The sequence below is a fragment of the Erpetoichthys calabaricus genome, chromosome 5 (genome assembly GCF_900747795.2).
Source record: "Erpetoichthys calabaricus chromosome 5, fErpCal1.3, whole genome shotgun sequence".
Lineage (NCBI taxonomy): Eukaryota > Metazoa > Chordata > Cladistia > Polypteriformes > Polypteridae > Erpetoichthys > Erpetoichthys calabaricus.
This window is the reverse complement of record NC_041398.2, coordinates 15,839,248-15,861,379: the sequence shown is the minus strand read 5'-3', so window position 1 is coordinate 15,861,379 and position 22,132 is coordinate 15,839,248. Positions and strand designations below refer to the sequence as shown.

The 22,132-nt window shown below is 44.6% G+C and overlaps 2 protein-coding genes across 2 annotated transcripts in view; one reads left to right on the top strand and one right to left on the bottom strand.

The window, feature by feature from the left end:
- The window catches only part of LOC114641593 (zinc finger protein 383-like), a 175,347-nt gene that overhangs the window by 65,856 nt on the left and 87,359 nt on the right, over positions 1 to 22,132 (top strand). The gene's annotated exons all lie outside the window — the stretch shown is intronic.
- On the bottom strand, positions 457 to 17,778 carry LOC114641592 (zinc finger protein 660-like). Its single transcript, XM_028790629.2, has 3 exons — positions 17,710 to 17,778; positions 4,561 to 5,092; positions 457 to 2,044 (listed from the first exon to the last, which is right to left on the bottom strand). The coding sequence occupies exons 2-3, from the start codon at positions 5,048 to 5,050 to the stop codon at positions 852 to 854; spliced, it is 1,683 nt and encodes a 560-aa protein (XP_028646462.1). The 5' UTR covers positions 5,051 to 5,092; positions 17,710 to 17,778; the 3' UTR covers positions 457 to 851.

Sequence of the window (22,132 nt, the reverse complement as noted above, 5' to 3'; positions counted from 1 at the left end):
CTCACTAAGGTTGATCTTTCAGGTCACCAAAACATTTTAACAGAAAAAAAAAAACAGAAAATTAACAGTTTTGGAAACGTCTGCTGTGGCTGAATGAGAGCCGCAACAAGCCATGAAATTAAACAACAGGCTTAATTATCACCACGAATCAGCGTCTCATTAAGAAATTAGTTGGAGTGAAATTTGTTAGTGTTTGAAGTCCCAGTTTAGCTGGTCATCTGTCGGTTCATTTCACGTCTTATTTCAGTTTTGCTGAGATTTAATGAAGAAAACCATCAATTCAGAGGACTGAATCCTTCTACCAGGGCTATTAAAACGATGAGAAAAAAGTGAATTAGTAGTGAAAACTGGTCACTGATTAAGAAAAGGGTTAGAATGAAAACCTGTAGTCACTGCAGCCCTCCAGGCCTGGAGTTTGACGCCCATGCTTTAGATGACACCTGTTGACGTCAGCACCCTGGCACTATCCCCTATCTATCTATCTATCTAATGGTGCCTTTCACCTACCTACCTACCTGTCTGTCTGTCTCCACAGCTGGCACAGCTCAAATTCTGTCCTTTCCAGTATGTGTGAGTGGTACCTATGGACCACATCTTTGTGAAAAAACATTTGCCACATTCAGAACACCAATTTGTCTTCTCTTTAGCACAAATTTGTGTGTGCTACCAAGGACAGCTACTTTGAGAATTGTTTGCCACACTCAGAACATAAAAAAGGCTTCTATCCTCTGTGAATGTATCTGTGTCATGGATACCTGTTATGGTCAAATAATTGTTTGCCACATTCAGAACAAGAACATGACCTTTCTACAGTACAACCTTGCATATGTATCTTTTGGAGACTGCTAGGATCAGGACATTGTCTGCCACACTCTGAACAGCAATATGTTTTTCTTTTCTCTAGTGTGAAATCTTGTGTGGCTCTGAAGAGCATTACTATTAGTGAACCGTTTGCCACATTTAGAACAGCAATAGGGCTTCTCTGTAGTGTGAGTTCGTATGTGCTGCCGAAGATTGCCACTGTCAGTGAATCCTTTACCACATTCAGAACACCAGTAAGGTTTCTCTCCAGTGTGGATCCTTCTGTGGGTCTGAAGGTTGCTTATCTGTGAGAATCGTTTTCCACACTCTGGACAGCAATGAGGTTTCTCTCCAGTGTGAATTCTCATGTGCCTATTAAGTCCGCTGCTGTAAGAGAACCGTTTGCCACATTCAGAACAGCTGTGAGGTTTTTCTCCAGTGTGAATTCTTCTGTGTTCATAAAGACTGCTGCTGCTGGAGTATAGTACACCACATTCAGAACAGGAATATGGCTTCTCTCCAGTATGAATTCGTGTGTGTGTCTCAAGAGTGCTGCTGTTAGAGAATTGTTTGCCACATTCAGAACAGCCGTAAGGTTTTTCTCCAGTGTGGACTCTCATGTGCCTCTGAAGATTTCTTCGATGTGAGAATCGTTTGCCACATTCAGAACAGCCATAAGGTTTTTCACCAGTGTGAATCCTTGTGTGCCTCTGAAGGCTGCTTATTTGTGAGAATCCTTTCCCACATTCAGAACAGCAATGGGGTTTCTCTCCAGTGTGGATCCTTCTGTGGGTCTGAAGGTTGCTTATATATGAGAATTGTTTGCCACATTCTAAACAGCAATGGGGTTTCTCGCCTGTGTGACTTCGCATGTGTCTATTAAGACCGCTGCTGTAAGAGAACTGTTTGCCACATTCAGAACAGGCATATGGCTTCTTTCTTGTACAAATCAACTTATGATCTTCACAGTCAGGAGTGTTTATGAACATTTTTCTGCATTTTCTGTAGGTCTGCAATGTCTCTTCATTCATTTCACATATTTGTTTTTGATCCGTGTGGACGACTTCTTGCTGTATTAATTTGACAGTAGTAAGAGAACTACACTGTAAAGAGGCTGGGGCCAAATTCTCTGACCCTCTTGTTGGTCTCTTTATCTTCTCTATGTCCAGTTTGTCTTGTAGTCGGCACTGAAGAGAGGGCTGAGTAAATGAAGATGGGGTGAAGTTGCCATTCCCCTGCAAATCTGAAAAAAAAAAAACAAAACCAGTTTAGGTAATTTTGAAATAACAAATAAATAAAATATAAGAAAAGAGATGGGCAGTACACTGGTTGGTGCTGCTGCCTCACAATGAGTTTCCATGATCTCCTGATGTCTGTTTAGGTTCTCCAATTCTCCTCTCTTATCCCAAAGATGTATCTGCTCTGTCAATCACCATCTCTAAACTGGCCTGGAGCTGACTAAGTGTGGATTTGTGTGCCAGTGTGCCCGGCCGTGGACTGGCATCCACTCTCAGGCCGATGTCACCTTTCAAGGCTGCCCACAACCCTAGGTTAAGAAAATAGATAAGTGGATTAGAATGGGATCTGACAAGATTTCATGAAGCGTGCCCGCGTTCAAGTCCCTCCATGTCCAGAAGTCACTGATGCCCCCTCACTCTTTGGTATTTTCACTGCTCTTACAAAGCCCGATGTTCTTGGTGCTCTTTGTCATTTCTATCCAGCTCTGCTTCTTGATCTTTAATAGGACCCTGCAGTGGATATGACACCTTTAATGATGGACTCCAAGAGCTTTGTCTTTTTCCTACATAACCAGTGACATTCAACTCCACTGTTATGCATTGTGAAGGAAATACAAGTCACAGGAGGTTCTGTGCAAGCTTTACAACACACTGGTGAGGCCTCATCTGGAGTCATGTGTGCAGTTTTGGTCTCCAGGCTACAAAAAGGACAAAGCAGCACATGAAAAGGTCCAGAGAAGAGCGACTAGGCTGACTCAGGGCTACAGGGATGGAGTTATGAGGAAAGATTAAAAGAGCTGAGCCTTAAGGAGATTAAGAGGAGAACTGACTGAAGTGTTTAAAATGAGGAAGGGAATTGGTGCAGTGGATCGAGACGGCGACAATAAAATGAGTTCATCAAGAACACAGGGACACCATTGGAAACTTAAGGGGAAATTTCACACAAACATTAGGAAGTTTTTCTTTACACAGAACCACAGACACGTGGAGTAAGTGACCAAGTAGTGTGGTAAACAGTAAGACTTTACGGACTTTCAAAACTCGACTTGATATTACTTTAGAAGAATTAAGTGGACAGGACTGGTGAGCTTTCATGGGCTGAATGGCCTCTTCTCATCCTGATTGTTCACGTTTTAACAAAGAATAACACTGCGACAAACACGGAGATGGAAAGACACCCACACCAAATAAAAGTAAAGCCCCACATTGGGAATGTGTATTTAATAATGAGTGCTGTTCCAGCCTTACCAGCTTCACCATGGATCCTGCTCAGGATAAAACGGGTTTAGCCACCTTTTCAGATTAAATCACCTTGCTGCTGTTACGGCCACAGTAGGAGTTTAAAAACTCGAGGTGATGTTACTTTAGAAGAATTAAGTGGATAGGAATGGCGAGCTTTGTTGGGCTGAATGGCCTGTTCGCATCTCAGTTGTTTTAATAAACTAGAGAAGGGCTAGGTGGGCAGCTGAACCACAACAGTGACAATCTAGGACATGTGTTTGGGTTTTCCTTTCTTTAATATGATTATTTATACAAATTACCTATGCTAATTTGCATTCAAAAACTTATAAACATGTACTTGCATCAGGATGGCAACTGTGGAGAAGCGTTTAGCACAGCTCCCTCATTGTTCCAACCCTCCAGGGTTTAAGGTCTGCCCAGTAGTTTTCCACATCAACTTTGCATGTTTCCTCACATGTCAGCTTATTTGAAATGGTGACTCTAAATTGGCTCGACGTGGCATTGAGTGTGTGGGTGATGGGGGTCTGCCTCGTGTCTGATGCTGATAAGATAGCACAGGATCTGGCCTCCTAGATTGCGTTTGAGAATATTATGGAGCGTCACATATATGTATTATAGCTCCAAGTGCATAATGGACCAGTGAACCTTCTCCATGCACTCTTTATGTGTGCCTAACAAGCACCGTAAGAAAAGGGACTGTGGCTGGGACAAACGCTGATGGATGTACAACTTTTCACAATGCGCTTTTAGAGTAAACGTTTCTCTGTGTGTGAGGATACGAGTCTGTCCACATGACAAGTGAAAGGTGAATCAAATCTACCACAGCCTGTCAAAAAGACGAGACATCTGCTGATTCCAACTCGGGTTGAGTGAAGTTTTTTGCAAAATGTGTGGCTTAGCTGCATCAGAACTGAGGAAATATTTTTAACATGCAGGTGACAGGTGTAACAGAGCAAGATGCAGAGGACAGAAAGATATGGAAGAAGATGATCCGCTGTGGCAACCCCTAACGGGAGCAGCCGACTGAAGATGAAGATTTCATTAAATATACTTTCCTACAGTACTTAACTACAAAAATCAGAACATTATTATGAAAAGTCATGTGCTGGACACTTTGGATCTTTATTGGTTAGATCAGCTATCACAGAGTGTCTTGCACCACAGCCGTTGGTCTCCTATTCAATCAAATGTGTATGCTGCTCTCACTTATGACAACCAACATTCAAATTTGTGAATGTTCTCTGTTTCATTTACTTTCACCTTTCCCCACATTACTCACTTCTTTCCATGCTTTCAGACGATGGCTGCTCTTCGTTTCCTTCACTGACTTTCTCCTCAAACTCCGATTTCAGCTCCAGAGAATTCTGCTGGGTAGCCAGTTGTCCCGTATTACTGAGCCAGGCCTGTAAACCGTAGTGAGACTCTTCACAGATATCTTCCTTGAAAATCTCCCCAGTTTCACGGTTTTGCAGTTCAGGTCTAACAGACAAATCTTCCAGTTCCTCGACTTTAATTTCAATTGTCTCCTTGCGCTCCTCCTCTTGAAAAACGGAAGATCCCCCTTCACAATCCTCCAGTTTCACACACAGATCATCTGCTGCATCCCGCTCACAGTCCTCTGTTTTAATGTGCACCACCGCCTTTTCAGCCACCCCGTTATCTCTGTTGGTTGAGGTCATGCTCCGTGTAAAACTCTTCTCCCCCCCAAGTGTCTGCTCTTCTCTTCTTCGGTTCACTTCTCGCATAAACATCTCTGGCCTGGAGGCCATTGGACATCACTGTCTGACCATGTGGACTGGGAAGGGGGCTCCCTGTAAAATTAAAAGTGACAGAATTACTTCACAAAGTCGGCAAAAATAGAGAGAGAGAGAGAGAGAGAGAGAGAGAGAGAGAGAGAGAGAGACAAGCTGTGCTGCCCATCTAAGGCAGGTTGAAATCTAAGTAAACAACATTGACCTTACTGCAGTCATATGTCTCTGTTATATGCCATCTGACATGGGATATTTATGATGTGCCATCTGTTGGAATGACATATGCAGTGCATTTTATTATAAAGACATCATTGTCTTACAATGTGGACTGGGAAGGGAGGCTCACTGTAAAAACAGATGTGACAGAATTACTTCATAAAGTCGCCAAAAATAGTTTGTCTGCATTTCAGGGTGAACTTCCAGCTCTTTTATCCAAATACAAAAAGCTATCAATGATGTTTCACGTGGGACAAGCTGTGCTGCCCATCTAAGACTGGTTGAAATCTGAGTAGCCAACATCGACCTCGGCGCAGTGCATCACGCAATGCATATATCTATGTTATATGCCATTTGACATTGGATGTTTATGATGCGCCACCTGTTGAAATCCCACATGCAATGCATTTTATTATAAAGACATCACTGTCTGATCATGTGGGCTGGAAAGGGGGCTCCCTGGAAAAATAAACGTGACAGAATTACTTCAGAAAGTTGACAAAAATAGACAAGAGATAAGCTATGCTGCCCATCTAATACAGGTGGAAATCTAAGGAACCAACATTAACCTTCCTGCAGTGGATATGTCTCTGTTATATGCCATCTGACATGGGAGGTTTATGATGCGCCATCTGTTGGAATGACAAATGCAATGCATTTTATTATAAAGACATCACGGTCTTACAATGTGGGCTCCCTGTAAAAATAGAAATGACAGAATTACTTCATAAAGTCGCCAAAAATAGCTTGTCTGCATTTCTGGGTTAACTTCCAGCATTTTTTAACCAAATGCAAAAAAAAAAAAAAAAAACAACCAATGATGTTTTATGTGGGACAAGCTATGCTGCCCATCTAAGATGGGTTGAAATCTGAGAAACCAACATTAACATCGGCGCAATGCATCAAGCAATGCAAATGTCTCTTTTATATGCTATTTGACATTAGAGGTTTATGATGCGCCACCTGTTGTAATGCAAAATTCAATGTTTTTATTATAAAGACATCATTGTCATACCATGTGGGCTGGGAAGGGAGGCTCCCTGTAAAAATAAAAGTGACAGAATTACTTCATAAAGTCGTAGAAATAGCTTGTCTGCATTTCAGGCTGAACTTCCAGCTCTTTTATCCAAATACAAAAAAAGCTACCAGTGATGTTTTATGTGGGACAAGCTGTGCTGCCCGTCTAAGATGGGTTTAAATTTGAGTAACCAACACTGACCTTGGCACAGTGCATCATGCAATGCATATGGCTTTCTTATATGCCATTTGACATGGGATGTTTATGATGCGCCACCTGTTTGAATGCCACATGCAATGCATTTTATTATAAACACATCTTACAATGTGGGCTGGGAAGGGAAGCTCCCTGTAAAAATAGAAATGACAGAATTACTTCATAAAGTCGCAAAAAATGGCTTCTCTGCATTTCTGAGTTAACTTCCAGCTTTTTTAACCAAATACAAAAAAAAAAAAAAAACTACCAATGACGTTTTATGTGGGACAAGTTGTGCTGCCCATCTAAGATTGGTTGAAATCTGAGTAATCAACATTGACATTGGCACAGTGTATCACGCGATGCATATGTCTCTGTTACATGCCACCTGACATGGGATGTTTATGATGCGCCACCTGTTGGAATGACAAGTTCAAGGCATTTTATTATTAAAAAAAAAAAAAATGTGATGTGCCATATGTTGGAATGAGAGAGACACAGCAATCACATGGACATGCAGATAGATACTTTTCCTTTTATTAAGGGTGGACCCGTAACGCTGGACTCTTTCAGGGCGGATGTCGACTTTTTTTGAAAGGAAGGGCGAACAGTGTTGATCAACTGTAGGCGGTGACAAAACCCAGCGTTATGTCTTAGGTGGGCTCTCTTTGCTAGAAGGAAAGTTAGCTTCATTGGTCTGACTGAGATTTCCTCGTGATTAGCGAGGAGCAAACGATAAAAATGGCATGGACATCTGGCGAGAGATCAACACGAACGTGTAAAGCAAAATACTCCGTGGACGCCGTTTCGCATATTATTGCTGAATTGGACTCCGATTTTGATGCCAGCGATCAAAAACAAATGTGCGGTACCAGCATCAGCTGATCGATCCCCATCCGATCGTGGTGCTGACAAGGCTTGTGTAGCTGCTGCGCCTATGACAACGTCCACCCGGGAGGACCGCCACTTATAAATGACAAGAGATACAAACCAGACTGTGATGAAACCGCGTTGTGTGAAGACAGCCTGGCAGCCAGCCTGACGCCTATTCCTGGCAAACCGGTGGGCTTCGGCACGCAGCAACAGGTGTTTTCGACTGATTTCTGTGTGAAACCATCGCTTTGTGGGCTTTTCGGAAAACTGTTTTTTGGGAAAAAAAAATGTTCTGCCCTCATAGAGTTGAGAAGTATTGGGGTTCTAGTGAACCCCAAATGGGGGCGGGCGCATATAGAAGACTGTATTCTTAAAGTTGATGATTTGCATATATTCAAAGAGAATTCACTGCATATATGAAAAGTGCATGTTAGTACAGCAAGGGTTAAATCACAAAAAGGCTTATGTCTGTATATCGTTTCATTTTTCTTAGCAAGCTGGAAACCAACAACAGCATTTCATGAGTCAAAGTCAGGTATGTAGAGGGAGGCTAACAAGCAAGACCCCCCCACACACACCCCCTTTACTACGGGTGACGAGTGTGAACGGAGGACTACAGATAATGCTATTACATGTTCTACATTACAAACTGAGTGGAGACGAAGTACAGTGCTGTGATTTCTTATTTTTTTTTGCATGTTCATCACATTTTAATGTATAGATAGCTGGATTAGCAGATCATTGGGAATCCGTTATATCATTACAGAAGGACTTGAATAGCAGACAGGCTTGGGCAGATTTGTGGACGATGAAGTTTAATGTCACACATAGGAAGTAAAAATGTGAGGTCTGAATACATGATGGGCGGTCAGAAAATCGAGAGTCCCCCTTATGAGAAGGATTTAGGTGTCATAGTGGACTCTAAGCTATCAACCACCAGGCAGTGTTGAGAAGCCATTAAGACGGCTAACAGAATGTCAAGTTATATAGTGCCTTGACGTGTGCAGTACAAGTCACAGGAGGTTCTGCTCAAGCTTTATAACACACTGGTGAGGCGTCATCTGGAGTCCTGTGTGCAGTCTAATCTTTAAAACTGTTTGATGATCTGAAACATTTAAGCGTGACAAACATGCAAAAAATAAGAAATCAGGAAGGGGGCAAATACTTTTTCACAACATTGTATATTTGTACCACCACTGACACCATGGTGTGACCCTGAGCGAGTCACATCACCCACCTGTTCTAAACTTGGGGGGAAAAAAAAACCCAAAAAGGAATGTAACCCATCGTATTTCAAACTTTGTAAGTCGCTTTGGATAGAAGTGTCTACCAAATTAATAACCAAGTCTCAAGAATAAGGAAGATGAGCAGATGTGCCGTAACTACTGGAGTATAAATTTGATAGGCCCTCCATCATACTTTGTAAGTTGCTTTGGATAGAAGCATCAGCCAAATAAATAACATGTCAATGCAATGCTAATTTTCAAGAATAAGGGAGATGAGCAGCGGTGCAGTAACTACAGGGGTATAAAGTTGATAGGCCCCTCCATCAAACTTTCTAAGTCGCTTTGGATAGAAGCGTCGGCCAAATAAATAACATGACAATGCAGTGCTAGATTTCAAGAATAAGGGAGATGAGTAGTGGTGCAGTAACTACAGGGATATAAAGTTGAAAGGCCCCTCCATCAAACTTTGTAAGTCGCTTTGGATAGACGCATTAAGCAAATAAGTAACGTGTCAATGCAGTGCTAAGTTTCAAGAATAAGGGAGATGCGCAGAGGTGTCGGAACTACAGGGGTATAAAGTTGATAGACCCCTCCATCAAACTTTGTAAGTCACTTTGGATAGACGCGTCAACCAAATAAACAACATGTCAGTGCAGTGCCAAGTTTCAAGAATAAGGGAGATTAGCAGAGGTGCCGTAACTATAGGAGTATAAAGTTGATAGGACCTCCATGAAAGAATGGGAAAGAGTGATGGACCCTGGGCTGAGAGGAGAGGTGGAGATCTGTGAGCAGCAGTGTGGTTTCATGCCAGGAGAGGGCACCACAAATGTGATATTTGCTTTAAGAGTGTTGAAGGAGAAGTAGAGAGAAGGTCAGAAGGAATAGCACTGTATGTTTGTGGACTTAACTAAGCGTATGACACAGTGCCAAGAGAGGAGTTACGGTCCTGCATGAGGAAGTTGGGAGTGGCAGACAAGTATGTGAGGGTGGTGCAGGATATGCACGGGGACAGTGTGACAGGCGGGTTCAAGGTGACAGTGGGATTACCTCAGGGATCGGCTCTAAGCCTTTTTCCCGTTTGCAATGGTGAAGGCAGGTTGACACATAAGGTCAGACAGGAGTCTCTGTGATGTTCACGGCTGCAGAGAGAGTAGACAGCAGGATGAAACAAACCAGGAGAGATGGAGGTATGCACTGGAGAGTCAGTAGGAGTAAGACGGAGTACATGAGTGTGAATGAGAGGCAAGGTGGTGGAAGGAGCAGAGGTGGTGAAATTAGACAAATTTAAAGATTCGGGATCAACAGACCAGAGCAATGGAGAGTGTGGTGGAGAGGTGAAGAAGAGAGTGAAGGCAGGGTGGCCTGGGTGGAGAAGAGCGTCAGGAGTGATTTGCGATAGAAGAATATCTGCAGGAGTGAAAGGGAAGGTCTATAAAACGGTAGTGAGACCAGCTATGTGGTGTGGTATGGAGGAGGCACAGCTGGAAGTGGCGGAGCTGAAGATACTCTGAAGTTCACTTGGTGTAACGAGGGCAGACAGGATTAGGAGTGAGACAATTAGAGGGACAACACCGGTATAACAGCGTGGTGACCAAATGGGAGAGGAGAGATTGAGATGGTCTGGGCACGTGCAGAGGAGAGATGAGGGAGGGGTACATTGGCAAAAGAATGAGGAGGATGGAACTGGCAGGAAACAGGAGAAGATGAAGGCCAAAGTGGAGGTTTATGGAGGTGGTGAGGGAGGACATGCAGGTGATGGGTGTGACAGAGCAAGATGACGAGGACAGGCAGATATGGAAGAAGATGATCCGCTGTGGCGACCCCTAATGGGATTTACAACAACATCAGCAATGCTGTAGCCAAAGATAAAATATCCAATAAGCACAAATAAAATAATAAAAACAATAAAACAATACAAACCAGCAGAAAGCGAGAGAAGAGAAATGCGTCTTCAATCTCGCTCCAAACAGTTCAACTGAGGATGACTCCTTAACGTAATGAGGTGCAGCAGCTGCACAAGAGACAACTGACCTGGGCTGATGATGATGTGTGTTTTACTGCATTTAACCTGAAAGATTCTGCAGATGGTCCTGCGGTGGGTTGGCACCCTGCCCAGGATTGGTTCCTGCCTTGTGCCCTGTGTTGGCTGGGATTGGCTCCAGAAGACCCCCGTGACCCTGTGTTCGGATTCAGCGGGTTGGAAAATGGATGGATGGATGGATTCTGCAGATGTGAATGGAGGCCCACAGTCTCCTCTGGGAGCTCAAATGCAGCAAAGAATCTTCTCAAAACCTTCAAACAGTTGTGATCGAGTCGTGTCATTCATTCAGGGCGGGTCAGGTCAGGTTGGGGAGCAGACACTGGTACAGCGGATTGCCGCACCCACCACACGACGAAACAGCTTGGGATCCCGGTCCAGTCCCACCCTGCACAAATGACCCTCTTATCTGCCACTGCCAGGTGTTTAGTGGGCAACCCCTTGGCCTGGTCCGGCCACTCGGGTCCCCAACAATGAGCCGGATCACCCTCGGGTAATCATAATAATAATTCTTTGCATTCATATAGCGCTCTTCTCACTACTCAAAGCTCTCAGCAATTGCAGGTTAAGGGCCCAACAGAGCAGAGTCCCTATTGGCATTTTACAGGATTCGAACCGGCAACCTTCTAATTGCCAGTGCAGATCCCTAACCTCAGAGCCACCACTCCACTGTAATCACACCACTTGGCCGTAGTGCCCTAACTGACGCTCCTTCACAATGCTGGTCATGTGCCTCATTCGGGACCCCGTGAGCAACACAAAGTCAACCAGCGGGACCTGAAGAGATGCACATGAAGGAGTCCCGTCTTGGTCTCGGGTCACTGGATAGCATTCATGTATCACAAACAGGGAGCAGTAGGACTCTAAAGACTTGGACCTTCATCATTTTGCAGAGATATCAGGAGGGCCACACACCCCTAACCAGTGACCTCATGACCCCCCCCCCCAATCTGTCTACTGACTTCATAAGAAGAGTCACCAAACACATGGCCTCCAGTCCCAACCCTCCATCTGCCACGGGCAGGTGTTACGTGGGTGCCCCCCCTTGTCCTGGTCCAGCCATTCAGGTCCTCAACAATGAGGATCTTACAAGCTGGATCACCCTCGGGTAATCACTCCACATGGCCGCAGGAGTCCATGAGCAACACAAAGTCACGCCAGCGGGACCCAGCACAGTAATCCAAATCCTGTTCTGTGATATCATCTGCTGTTGAAGTCTGCTCTGTCCTTGTAATATTTCTATTGCACTGTTATACTGTATTGAGGATCACTTGAGTTCTGTCCTGTGTATTGTGTTGTCCTCCTTTATTTATTGACACCCACTGCACACCCAACCTACCTGGACAGGGGTCTCTTTTTGGACTGCCTTTCCCAAGGTTTCCTCCATTTTTTTCCCTACAAGGATATTATCTTGTCTTCTTAGAGAGTCAAGGCTGTGGGGCTGTGAAGAGGCCCATTGCGGCACTTCTTAAATGATTCTGGGCTGTACAAAAATAAATTGTATTGTACTGAAGGAGTCGAGTCTTCATCTCCGGTCACTGGATAGCATCCATGACTCACAAACAGGGAGCGTAAGGACTCTAAAGACTTGGACCTTCGTCCTTTTGCTGAGATATCAGGAGCGCCACACACCCCTTTCCAGTGACCTCATTGACCCCAAGTGCTCTCCAAATCTGTCTACCGACTTCATAGGAAGAGTCACATGAATGGTAAGTAAACCTCTCGACGAGGTCGACACTCTCTCCGCAGACACCCTGCTGACGGCCGTGCCCAAGAGGTCATTAAAGTCCTGATGTTGGTTTTTTATCAGGACCTTCACAAGCCCAGATACTCAGACCCCTCACTCTGTCTCGCAAGACCCCCGGATCAGAGCCTCTATTGACTTTCATGAAGATCACAGTATAGAGTCCATGACTCACAAACAGGGAGCGTAAGGACTCTAAAGACTTGGACCTTCGTCCTTTTGCTGAGATATCAGGAGCGCCACACACCCCTTTCCAGTGACCTCATTGACCCCAAGTGCTCTCACAATCCGTCTACCGACTTCATAGGAAGAGTCACATGAATGGTAAGTAAACCTCTCGACAAGGTCGACACTCTCTCCGCAGACACCCTGCTGACGGCCGTGCCCAAGAGGTCATTAAAGTCCTGATGTTGGTTTTTTATCAGGACCCTCACAAGCCCAGACACTCAGACCCCTCACTCAGCCTCTCGAGTAGATTCCTCATTGATTCCGCGAAGATCACAGCATCATCAGCAAAATCGAGATCAGTGACTCTTTCTTCACCAACAGATGCCCCCCAGCTGCTGGACCTCATGACCCTGCCCAACACCAAGTCCATGAAAATATTGAACAGAGTAGGAGAAGAACACTCAGACCAGACACCTCACTTAGTCTCTCGAGTGCTCCGATCAGAGCCTCCATTGACTCTGTGAAAATCACAGCATCGTCAACAGAGCAGAGTCCCTATCGGCATTTTACGGGATTCGAACCGGCAACCTTCCAATTGCCAGTGCAGAACCCTAACCTCAGAGCCACCACTCCACCATAAATCACACCACATGGCCGTAGTGCCCTAACTGACGCGCCTTCACAATGCATCCGGGACCCCATGAGCAACACAAAGTCAAACCAGCGGGACCCGAAGAGAAACACATGAAGGAGTCCCGTCTTGGTCTCAGGTCACTGGATAACGTCCACGTCTCACAAACAGGGAGCACCAGGGTTCTAAAGACTTGGACCTTCATCCTTTGGCAGGTATCAGGAGCGCCACACATCCCTTTCCAGCAACCTCATGACCCCCCCCCCCATGCTCTCCCAGTCCATATACTGACTTCATAGGAAGAGTCATCAGAATGTCACTGCTGAGGTCAGTAAACCTCTCGATAAGGTCGACACTCTCTCTGCAGACTGGCACCCTGCTGATGGCCATGTCCAAGAAGTCATTAAAGGCCTGGCTCTTTGGTTTTTATCAGGACCCTCACGAGCCCAGAGACTCGGTCCCCTAACTCAGTCTCTCGAGCGCCCCAATCAGAGCCTCCATTGACTCAGTGAAAAATCACAGCATCGTCAGCAAAGTGAAGATCCGTGAATCTCTCTTCACCAACTGATGCCCAACAGTCACTGGACCCCACAACCCTGTCCAACACCAAGTCCGTGAAAATATTGAACAGAGTAGGAGAAGAACACACCGCTGATGGACCCCAAAATCAATTGAGAGGTTCTGCCTCCACTCTGCACAGCACTCACAGTACCAGTGTACAGGCCGGCCATGATGTCCAGCAACCTAAAGGGATCACACGAACCCTCAGGATGTCCAACACTTTATGTAAATTGACAAAGGCTACAAAGAAACTCTGCCAATACCCGCATTTGAACTCCATGTGACCCCTCAGTGCCAGGATGCGGTCGATGGCAGACTACAGGATTCTTTGCCATTTCATGGACTATGTTTAATCTTTCTCTTTCTGAGATCTGTTTGTGTGTTTCAAACTGGGGATGAAGATTTGGCCGCTGGGAGTGGGGAAGCTGGGGAAAAAGAGATCACTAATGCGCACTCAGTCACCGGGCATGTAAATGTATCCACGCTGGATTACAATACACTTAACCAGTCCGACTTCCATCTGATTTCTTTCAAGTATTAAGGGGGCGCGTACAGGAGAAAAGAGGGGCTGAGGACCGAATATTTTAACGCTGTTATATCCTTCAGACATCGTCCACTTCCCCCTCAGGTGGTGAAGTGTAGTAATCACATCCCATATCGGGCGATTGTTACACCAAGTCAAGTTGGGGAGCAGGCACTGGTACAGCGTGTTGGCACACCCACTACACAACGAAACAACTCGTGATCCCAGTTTGCAACCCCCCCAGGCAGACACGCGGTCCAGTCCCACCCTCCGAAGATGACCCTCTATCTGCCGCAGCCAGGTGTTACGTGGGCGACCCCCTTGGCCTGGTCCAGCTACTCGGATCCCCAACAATGAGGGTCTTACGAGCTGGATCACCCTCAGGTAATCGCGCCACATGGCCGTAGTGCCGTCACTGATGCCCCCTCACAATGCAGGTCATGTGCCTCATTTGGGACTCCGTGAGCAACTCAAAGTCAAACCAGCGGGACCCAAGGACTCTCTGGAGAGACACACATGAAGGAGTCTCAGGTCACTGGATAGCATCCATGTCTCACAAACAGGGAGCACCAGGGCTCTAAAGACTTGGACCTTCATCCTGTTGCAGGTATCAGGAGTGCCACACACCCCTTTCCAGCAACCTCATGACCCCCCCATGCTCTCCCAGTCCATATACTGACTTCATAGGAAGAGTCACCAGTCTCACAAGAATGTCACTGCTGGGGTAAGTAAACCTCTCGACGAGGTCAACACTCTCTGTGCAGACAGGCACCCTGCTGACGGTCGTGCCCAAGAGGTCATTAAAGGCCTGGATGTTGGTTTTTTATCAGGACCCTCACAAGCCCAGACACTCAGACCCCTCACTCAGCTTCTCGAGTTGATTCCTCATTGATTCCGCGAAGATCACAGCATCGTCAGCAAAATCGAGATCAGTGACTCTTTCTTCACCAACAGATGCCCCCCAGCTGCTGGACCCAACGAACCTGCCCAACACCAAGTCCATGAAAATATTGAACAGAGTAGGAGAAGAACACTCAGACCCCTCACTCAGTCTCTCGAGTGCGCCGATCAGAGCCTCCATTGACTCCGTGAAAATCACAGCATCATCAGCAAAGTGAAGATCCATGAATCTCTCTTCACCACCTGATGCGCAACAGTCACTGGACCCCATGACCTTGTCCAACCAACACCCAGTCCATGCCAGCATTGAACAGAGTAGGAGCAGAACACACCACTGACGGCCCCCAGAATCAGCTGAGAGGGTCTGCCTCCACTCTGCACAGCACTCACAATACCAGTGTACAGGCCCGCCATGATATCCAGCAATCTCGAGGGGAACCCTCAGGATGTCCCACAGGGCCGGCAGCTCGATCAACTGAGTCGAACGCTTTGTGAAAAATCGACAAAGAAACTCTGATGATATTCACGTTTGCGCTCCATGAGAACCCTCAGTGCCAGGATGCGGTCGATGGCAGACTTCTTAGGCGTAAAACCTTAGGCTCTGGTCGCACCAATTTAAAGTGAGTACCTACTAACACACACACACACACACACACACACACACACACACAAAGAAGAGCACCTGTCTGTCTCACTGAAAACCCATAAGTAGCCTTTGCGGAGGCTGTTCAGCCTCAGTGCAAGCATAACAAGGGTGCGTTATTCTGGTAGATCTCGACTCTGCTGGCACACCCCACAAACCGCTACTCACTCCTTCATTTGTTTATCTAACCCTGGCCATCACAAATAACTCCTGGCAATGGACTTCATTTTTAAAAAGATCAAAATGTGCCCCATGTAATTTATCTAATAAATAAATTACATGGGCGCTGAGCAGACTCCTGTCAATCATAGAGAATCCACTGAACAGGATCATCTCCAGACAGAGGAGCAGCTTCAGCGACAGACTGCTGTCACCGTCCTGCTCCACTGACAGACTGAGGAGATCATTCCTCTACCATACTATGCGACTCTTCAATTCCACCCTTGGGGTAAACGTTAACATTATGCTAAGTTATTAACGGTTATAGCCTGCATTGTTATCACTTTTTAATTTAATATTGTCTTTATCAGTATGCTGCTGCTGGAGTATGGGAATATCCCCTTGGGATTAATAAAGTATCTAATAAGGAAGACTAAAGGACAGAGGAGTCAGAGCAAAGAAGATGGTCATTTTCAATTGATAGTTCTGAACTCCTCTGATAAACAGGATAGTAATAATAATTCTTTACATTTCTATAGCATTTTTCTCACTACTTAAAGCGCTTTACATACCGAGCAGAGAGCCACTCCGTCCACCACTAATGCGCAGCATCTATCTGGATGACGTGACGGCAGCCATTCTGAGATGGGCGGAGCTGCAGACCTCCGCCGGACAGCCAATCACATTGCAGGTTTTTGCCACTTGGTTTACTCGACTTGTGTCCGATTACTCCTCCCCCTCCCAAACCCTTACGCGTAATCAGGTGTTATTACGGACTAATACAAAAGGAGTGGAGCTCCGCAGCTGGAATCTATTGGCCATTTCTGTGCCAGTACGCTTACCACATACGAGCTGTTAGGGGATGAAAGACAGGGGATGATTAGGGGGCCAGAATGACTAAGCAATTTAATCAGGACATCAAGATACACCCTACTCTTTACTAAGGACCACCGAGAGTCGGGACCTCGGTTTTACGTGTCATCCGAACAGTGTCGCTCGTTCAGAGCACAGAGTTGGCGGCCCCTACACCTCTTCCAAGCATCCTCCCCCTGTATGTATAATGTTTGGCCAGCCTTGGCAAAAGTGTGATTACTCAGTCCTCATTTGTAGCTATTTCCAGTACGTCATCTGCTGAAACAGGAAACAACCAGAAATTAAACTCTATATATAATATCTGCACTTGACTGGGGGCCCAAATGCGACAAACGAAACGTGGAGCGCCGTGCTGGGCCGACTGCTAATAACCGAGATGGCAGCCCACCTCTGCAATCTTCCAGCAGCTAAGGGTGGAAGAGCCAAAATCTCACTAAGAGGCCTGTGATCGGTGGTTAGGTGGCGCAGTGGTAGTGCTGCTGCTTTGCAGTAAGGAGACTGTGGAAGATTGTGGGTTCGCTTCCCGGTTCCTCCCTGTATATAAATATAATGAATTATTATTATTATTATTATTATTTTTCTTCCATATTCATTTTCATGAATTTCTATTCAGCTCAATAACACGGTCAAAGCATCCTTCAATCTGTGCAGAATTCCCTTCACTTTTATTTAATGTGCAAGGGCAGCAGGAATTATCCGAAAATCGACGTGCGAGAGCGTAGCTCTTACCCCGTAAGGTGAAGCATCACAAGCTACAATCAAAGTGAACGACTAGGCTCTCTGAACACAGCGGCTTCTTAGTAGCGTCCGAGGCACATTGCACCCTGTCCATTTCCCCGTCTTGCTCCACGTTTTTCTTCCTTTCCTGTCTTCTCGTCTCCCACCCCACCTGATTCTCGTGTTACTCACCGACACTCCTCGTCGTTCTTTCACCTTTTCCCCCGCTTTTGTCTCCACAGTACAGACGCGACTCCCGTCTAGCGGTCTGAAGGCGGAAATAAACAAAGAAAAACAAAACGAGTCAACAGAGAGCGACACCAGCGAAATAAGCTGACAAAGTGATGGCAAGAGGCTAAACACTGCCATCTAACGTACGGAGGGAGGATTACTCAAACAGGTTTGGATTATCTATTCATAAGACCCATGTCTTGAAAAAATACTGCAGTTTAACTTAATTTTGGTGCTGCAAGCGACTGGCATAGTGCCCAGCGCGGGTTCCAGTCTTACACCTGACGTTGCCTGGTTAGGCTCCGAGTCCCTTATGATCCTAATTTGGATTTAGTGCATCCGAGAATTGTGATGATAATCATAATGAACTTAATAACTAACAGCATCCTCTACGAAATGGAATCCAACCCCCTAACCACACACACACATTCCAGTCATTGTGATGATGAGCATAATGAGTTTAATAACTACCTCCTTCACCTTTTGAATTAGGTGGATTTGATGATTGTTGGAAGGTGTTCTGCTGGTCACGGATTGGTGACAGGGGACAATAGATGTTTGATTTGTTTGAATGGTGGGTATCTCTAACTCTCTCTCTCATCACAAACCAGAACAAAATTACTACAGATACGTTTTTGGTTCATAAAAACTCTTTATGTTCACAGAATTATTTTGTCTTCTTGTTCTTGTTCTTCTTTCACGACTCTACATCAGTGTTGTCCTGTTCCACTAACACCTGAACAGGAGAAGCTTTTTTTTTTTTTATTTTCCCCAATCCAAGCCTTGGACAATCTGGGGCCTTTCAGAGGTGTAGCTCAGATGGAGTCTCCTCAGATTACATGTCATTTGCCCACTAGTGGCTCCCTCAACTGGCCTCTAAGTACTTCAATAGGACGTCTGGTCCCACTACATATGCCATCCACCCCTGCATTGGTTAGGACAGCAGTTTTCAAACTGTGGGGTTACTGTGAAGTAACAAAAAAGGGGGCACGAATGTTGTCATATGTGGTGTGATTTTGCTATTCGTAGGGAAATTTTAAACTTGTAGCGGTGTATTGGCAGCAAAAAATATAGGACTAAATTTTATTAGGGTTTCAAAAAAAATGTTAGTGGGGTGTGATTAAAACTGTTATGAAAACTCGGGTCGCAAATACTTAAAAGGTTGAGAAACGCTGGGCTAGGAGATTCTGCTACTCAGTTTAAGATGGAAACATATTTCCTGGGATGTAGTTTCCCTCTGCCTTTCCATTATTCTGGCCTTCTGTTTTCAGCAAGATACCAGCAATCATTCTGGCCGGAATGCCAGCCCATTCAAACTGCCCGTATGCAACAGTGGCAGCTGGTGAAAAAAATTTGGGCAGGGTGCAGTTTTTGGGAAGTACAAACGGAATCAACACTTATCTATTACATTGTCAGTCACATAGGGTCACGGGGGTCTGCTGGAGCCAATCCCAGCCAGCACAGGATGCAAGGCAGGAACAAATCCCGGGCAGGGAGCCAGTCCACTGCAGGGCACACACACACACACACACTCACACCAGGGACAATTTAGGATCATCAATGCACCTAACCTGTAAGTCTTTGGATTGTGGGAGGAAACCGGAGCACCCAAAGGAAACCCACACAGACATTGGGAGAACATGCAAACTCCATGCAGGGAGGACCCAAGAAGTGAACCCAGGTCTCCTTACTGTGAGGCTCTATTACATAGTGCCTTTCACATCTATTAATTATATAGTGCCTTTCATATCTATCTATCTATAATATAGTACATTTCATATTTATCTATTATAAAGTGCCTTTCATATCTATCTATCTTATAGTTTCTTTCCTTTTCTATCTATCTATATTATAGTTCCTTTTCTATCTATCTATAATATAGTTCCCTTTCCTTTTCTATCTATCTATAATATAGTACATTTCATATTTATCTATTATAAAGTGCCTTTCATATCTATCTATCTATCTATCTATCTATCTATCTATCTATCATATAGTTCCTTTCCTTTTCTATCTGCCTATCTATAATATAGTTTCTTTTCTATCTATCTATAATATAGCTCCATTTCTATCTATCTATCTATCTATCTATCTATCATATAGTTCCTTTCCTTTTCTATCTGCCTATCTATAATATAGTTTCTTTTCTATCTATCTATAATATAGTTCCATTTCTATCTATCTATCTATCTATCTATCTATCATATAGTTCCTTTCCTTTTCTATCTGTCTATCTATCTATAATATAGTTCCATTTCTATCTATCATATAGTTCCTTTCCTTTTCTATCTATAATACAGTTCCATTTCTATCTATCTATCATATAGTTCCTTTTCTTTTCTATCTGTCTATCTATAATATAGTTCCATTTCTATCTATCTATCATATAGTTCCCTTTCCTTTTCTATCTCTCTATCTATCTAGTACTGTGGCCAAACGATGCCATCTTTGCCTCGTCTGTCCAGAGCACATTGTTCCTGGAGTTCTGCCCTTTGCCTAGGGATTCTTGGGCATACTTTAGTCTTGCCCTGCTGTTCTTTCTGGTATTCTTCTGGACCACTTGTAGTGCAAATCTAGTTTGTGCAGATTCTTTCTAATGGTAGACTCATACACTTTTAAATCAACATTGACAAGAGATGTAATTCTGGGCTTCTTAAAGACTGTTTGTGTGTGTTCAGCATCGTGTGTGTGTGTTCTGTCCTCAGGCTGAACTTACTGGGGCGGCACATTGGCAGTTATTTTAAATCTTCTCCACTTGTAGATGACCTGTCAGGCAGTGGAGTGGTTGATTGCCAGTATTGTGGAGATCTTTTGACATCTCTTCTTAGACTACAATGCATCTCAAACCAATAGCAATCCTGACGGAGTGATAACACAACCAGTTTAAGAATAAACTAAATGTTTGAGTCAGAGTAAATATATGAGGACAGCTAGTGACAGGACTCTCCCTTCTGAAGTTACACCTGATTCTTAATTGAGGGTTTGGAGGTGGTAATAAATGAAGGGGTGCATTTACTTTTTCAGCTTGTGAAAATTGCAATTACGTGTATTTAAAGTATATGTTGGATTACAGATTTGAAATGTGGCCCAGGGTTTTATATCACATTTATCAATAGATCAAATCCACAGAAGAAAAACATTATGTGGGGTCCACTTACGTTTTCACACAACTGTACACATCTTTAAATTGCCTGACCCTGGATGATAATAGAGACTCCTGTCCTCATGTTTCTAGGTTTTCATTGTCATTTAAGGATCAGATCAGACTACAACTCTATACCGTCTACATGCTTTTACTGTATACATATGGTGACCAAAATGATGCCCGCTTCACCACGGCAGACTGAGCAGCACAACACACAGCCGTCACCACACAGTCACTCATTGCTAAGAAGGCAGGCCCTGTGACAATGATGGCTTCTGAAGGTCCACAGTTTTACCTTCACACAGGACTGAAGCCTCTGGAAAGTCAAACTCTGTTAAAGTTCTGTTTGGACACAAAGTCAATTTCAGCAGGACAGAAATTTCTAGACCCCCCCAGGCGCTTGATGACTAAAGCCTTTAAAGACACTCAGCACGGAAGTTCCTGTTTACTCATTCTCATCAGGATCTCAAGCTTCTCTGACGACTCTCAGCCAGCCTGGCTGTCTAAAGGAGAACTGAAGAGGAACAGCCAAGAAATAAAGTTGTGAGCCTACCAGTCTACGGATAAAGTCAAGAAAGAAAGCGAGAGCTCGTAAGTCTACAATTCAAGTCTTTTAAAACACAGAGCGGGTGTGCTGGGTATGGAGTGGGGCTTTTTAAAGGTCTTCAGCAATTTGCTTATTGTTACCTGTGCGTCACTTTGTGTGACATTTTTGTTAATCAGTATACCCCGAACAGATCTGATGTTACTAAGCCACACTTTCCCTTCGTTTCTTTTTTCTTTTTTATTTATAGCTCCTGTTTTCACCATGTAATTTTCTGAATCATTGAGGTTTGAGGAGCTTCTTATGCAAGTGACTGATCTCCTAATATAAATGAATGTCTTTCTTCACTACACGTCCCCTGCTGCTGAGACCTTGTGTGTGTGTGTGTGTGTGTGTGTGTGTGCGTGCGCGCGTGCAGGTGTGTCACACAAGTGCTGGGCTCACTTTCCGTTTCTGTTCTCCGTATCGGTGTTCTCGTTGTCTCGTTCTCTTTCTGTACTCCACTCACTCCATAACCTCCACCTGTTATTACTTTCTTACACTTTCATTTGTTCCATGGCACCACATTTTGCTCTAAATTTATACGGATGCATATTAGGTCCACGGAGAAGGAAAAAATAAAAATACGGACACAATGAAGAAAAAAAAGTGTACGTCGAGAATAAAGTCGACATGTTGACACTTATGTCAAGAGT

Coding starts and splice junctions, on each gene's coding strand:
- LOC114641592 (XM_028790629.2), bottom strand. CDS start 5,050: ATGGCCTCCAGGCCAGAGATGTTTATGCGAGAAGTGAACCGAAGAAGA. Junction 2,045..4,560: donor GTCTGAAAGCATGGAAAGAA/GTGAGTAATGTG, acceptor TTTTTTTTTCAG/ATTTGCAGGGGAATGGCAAC.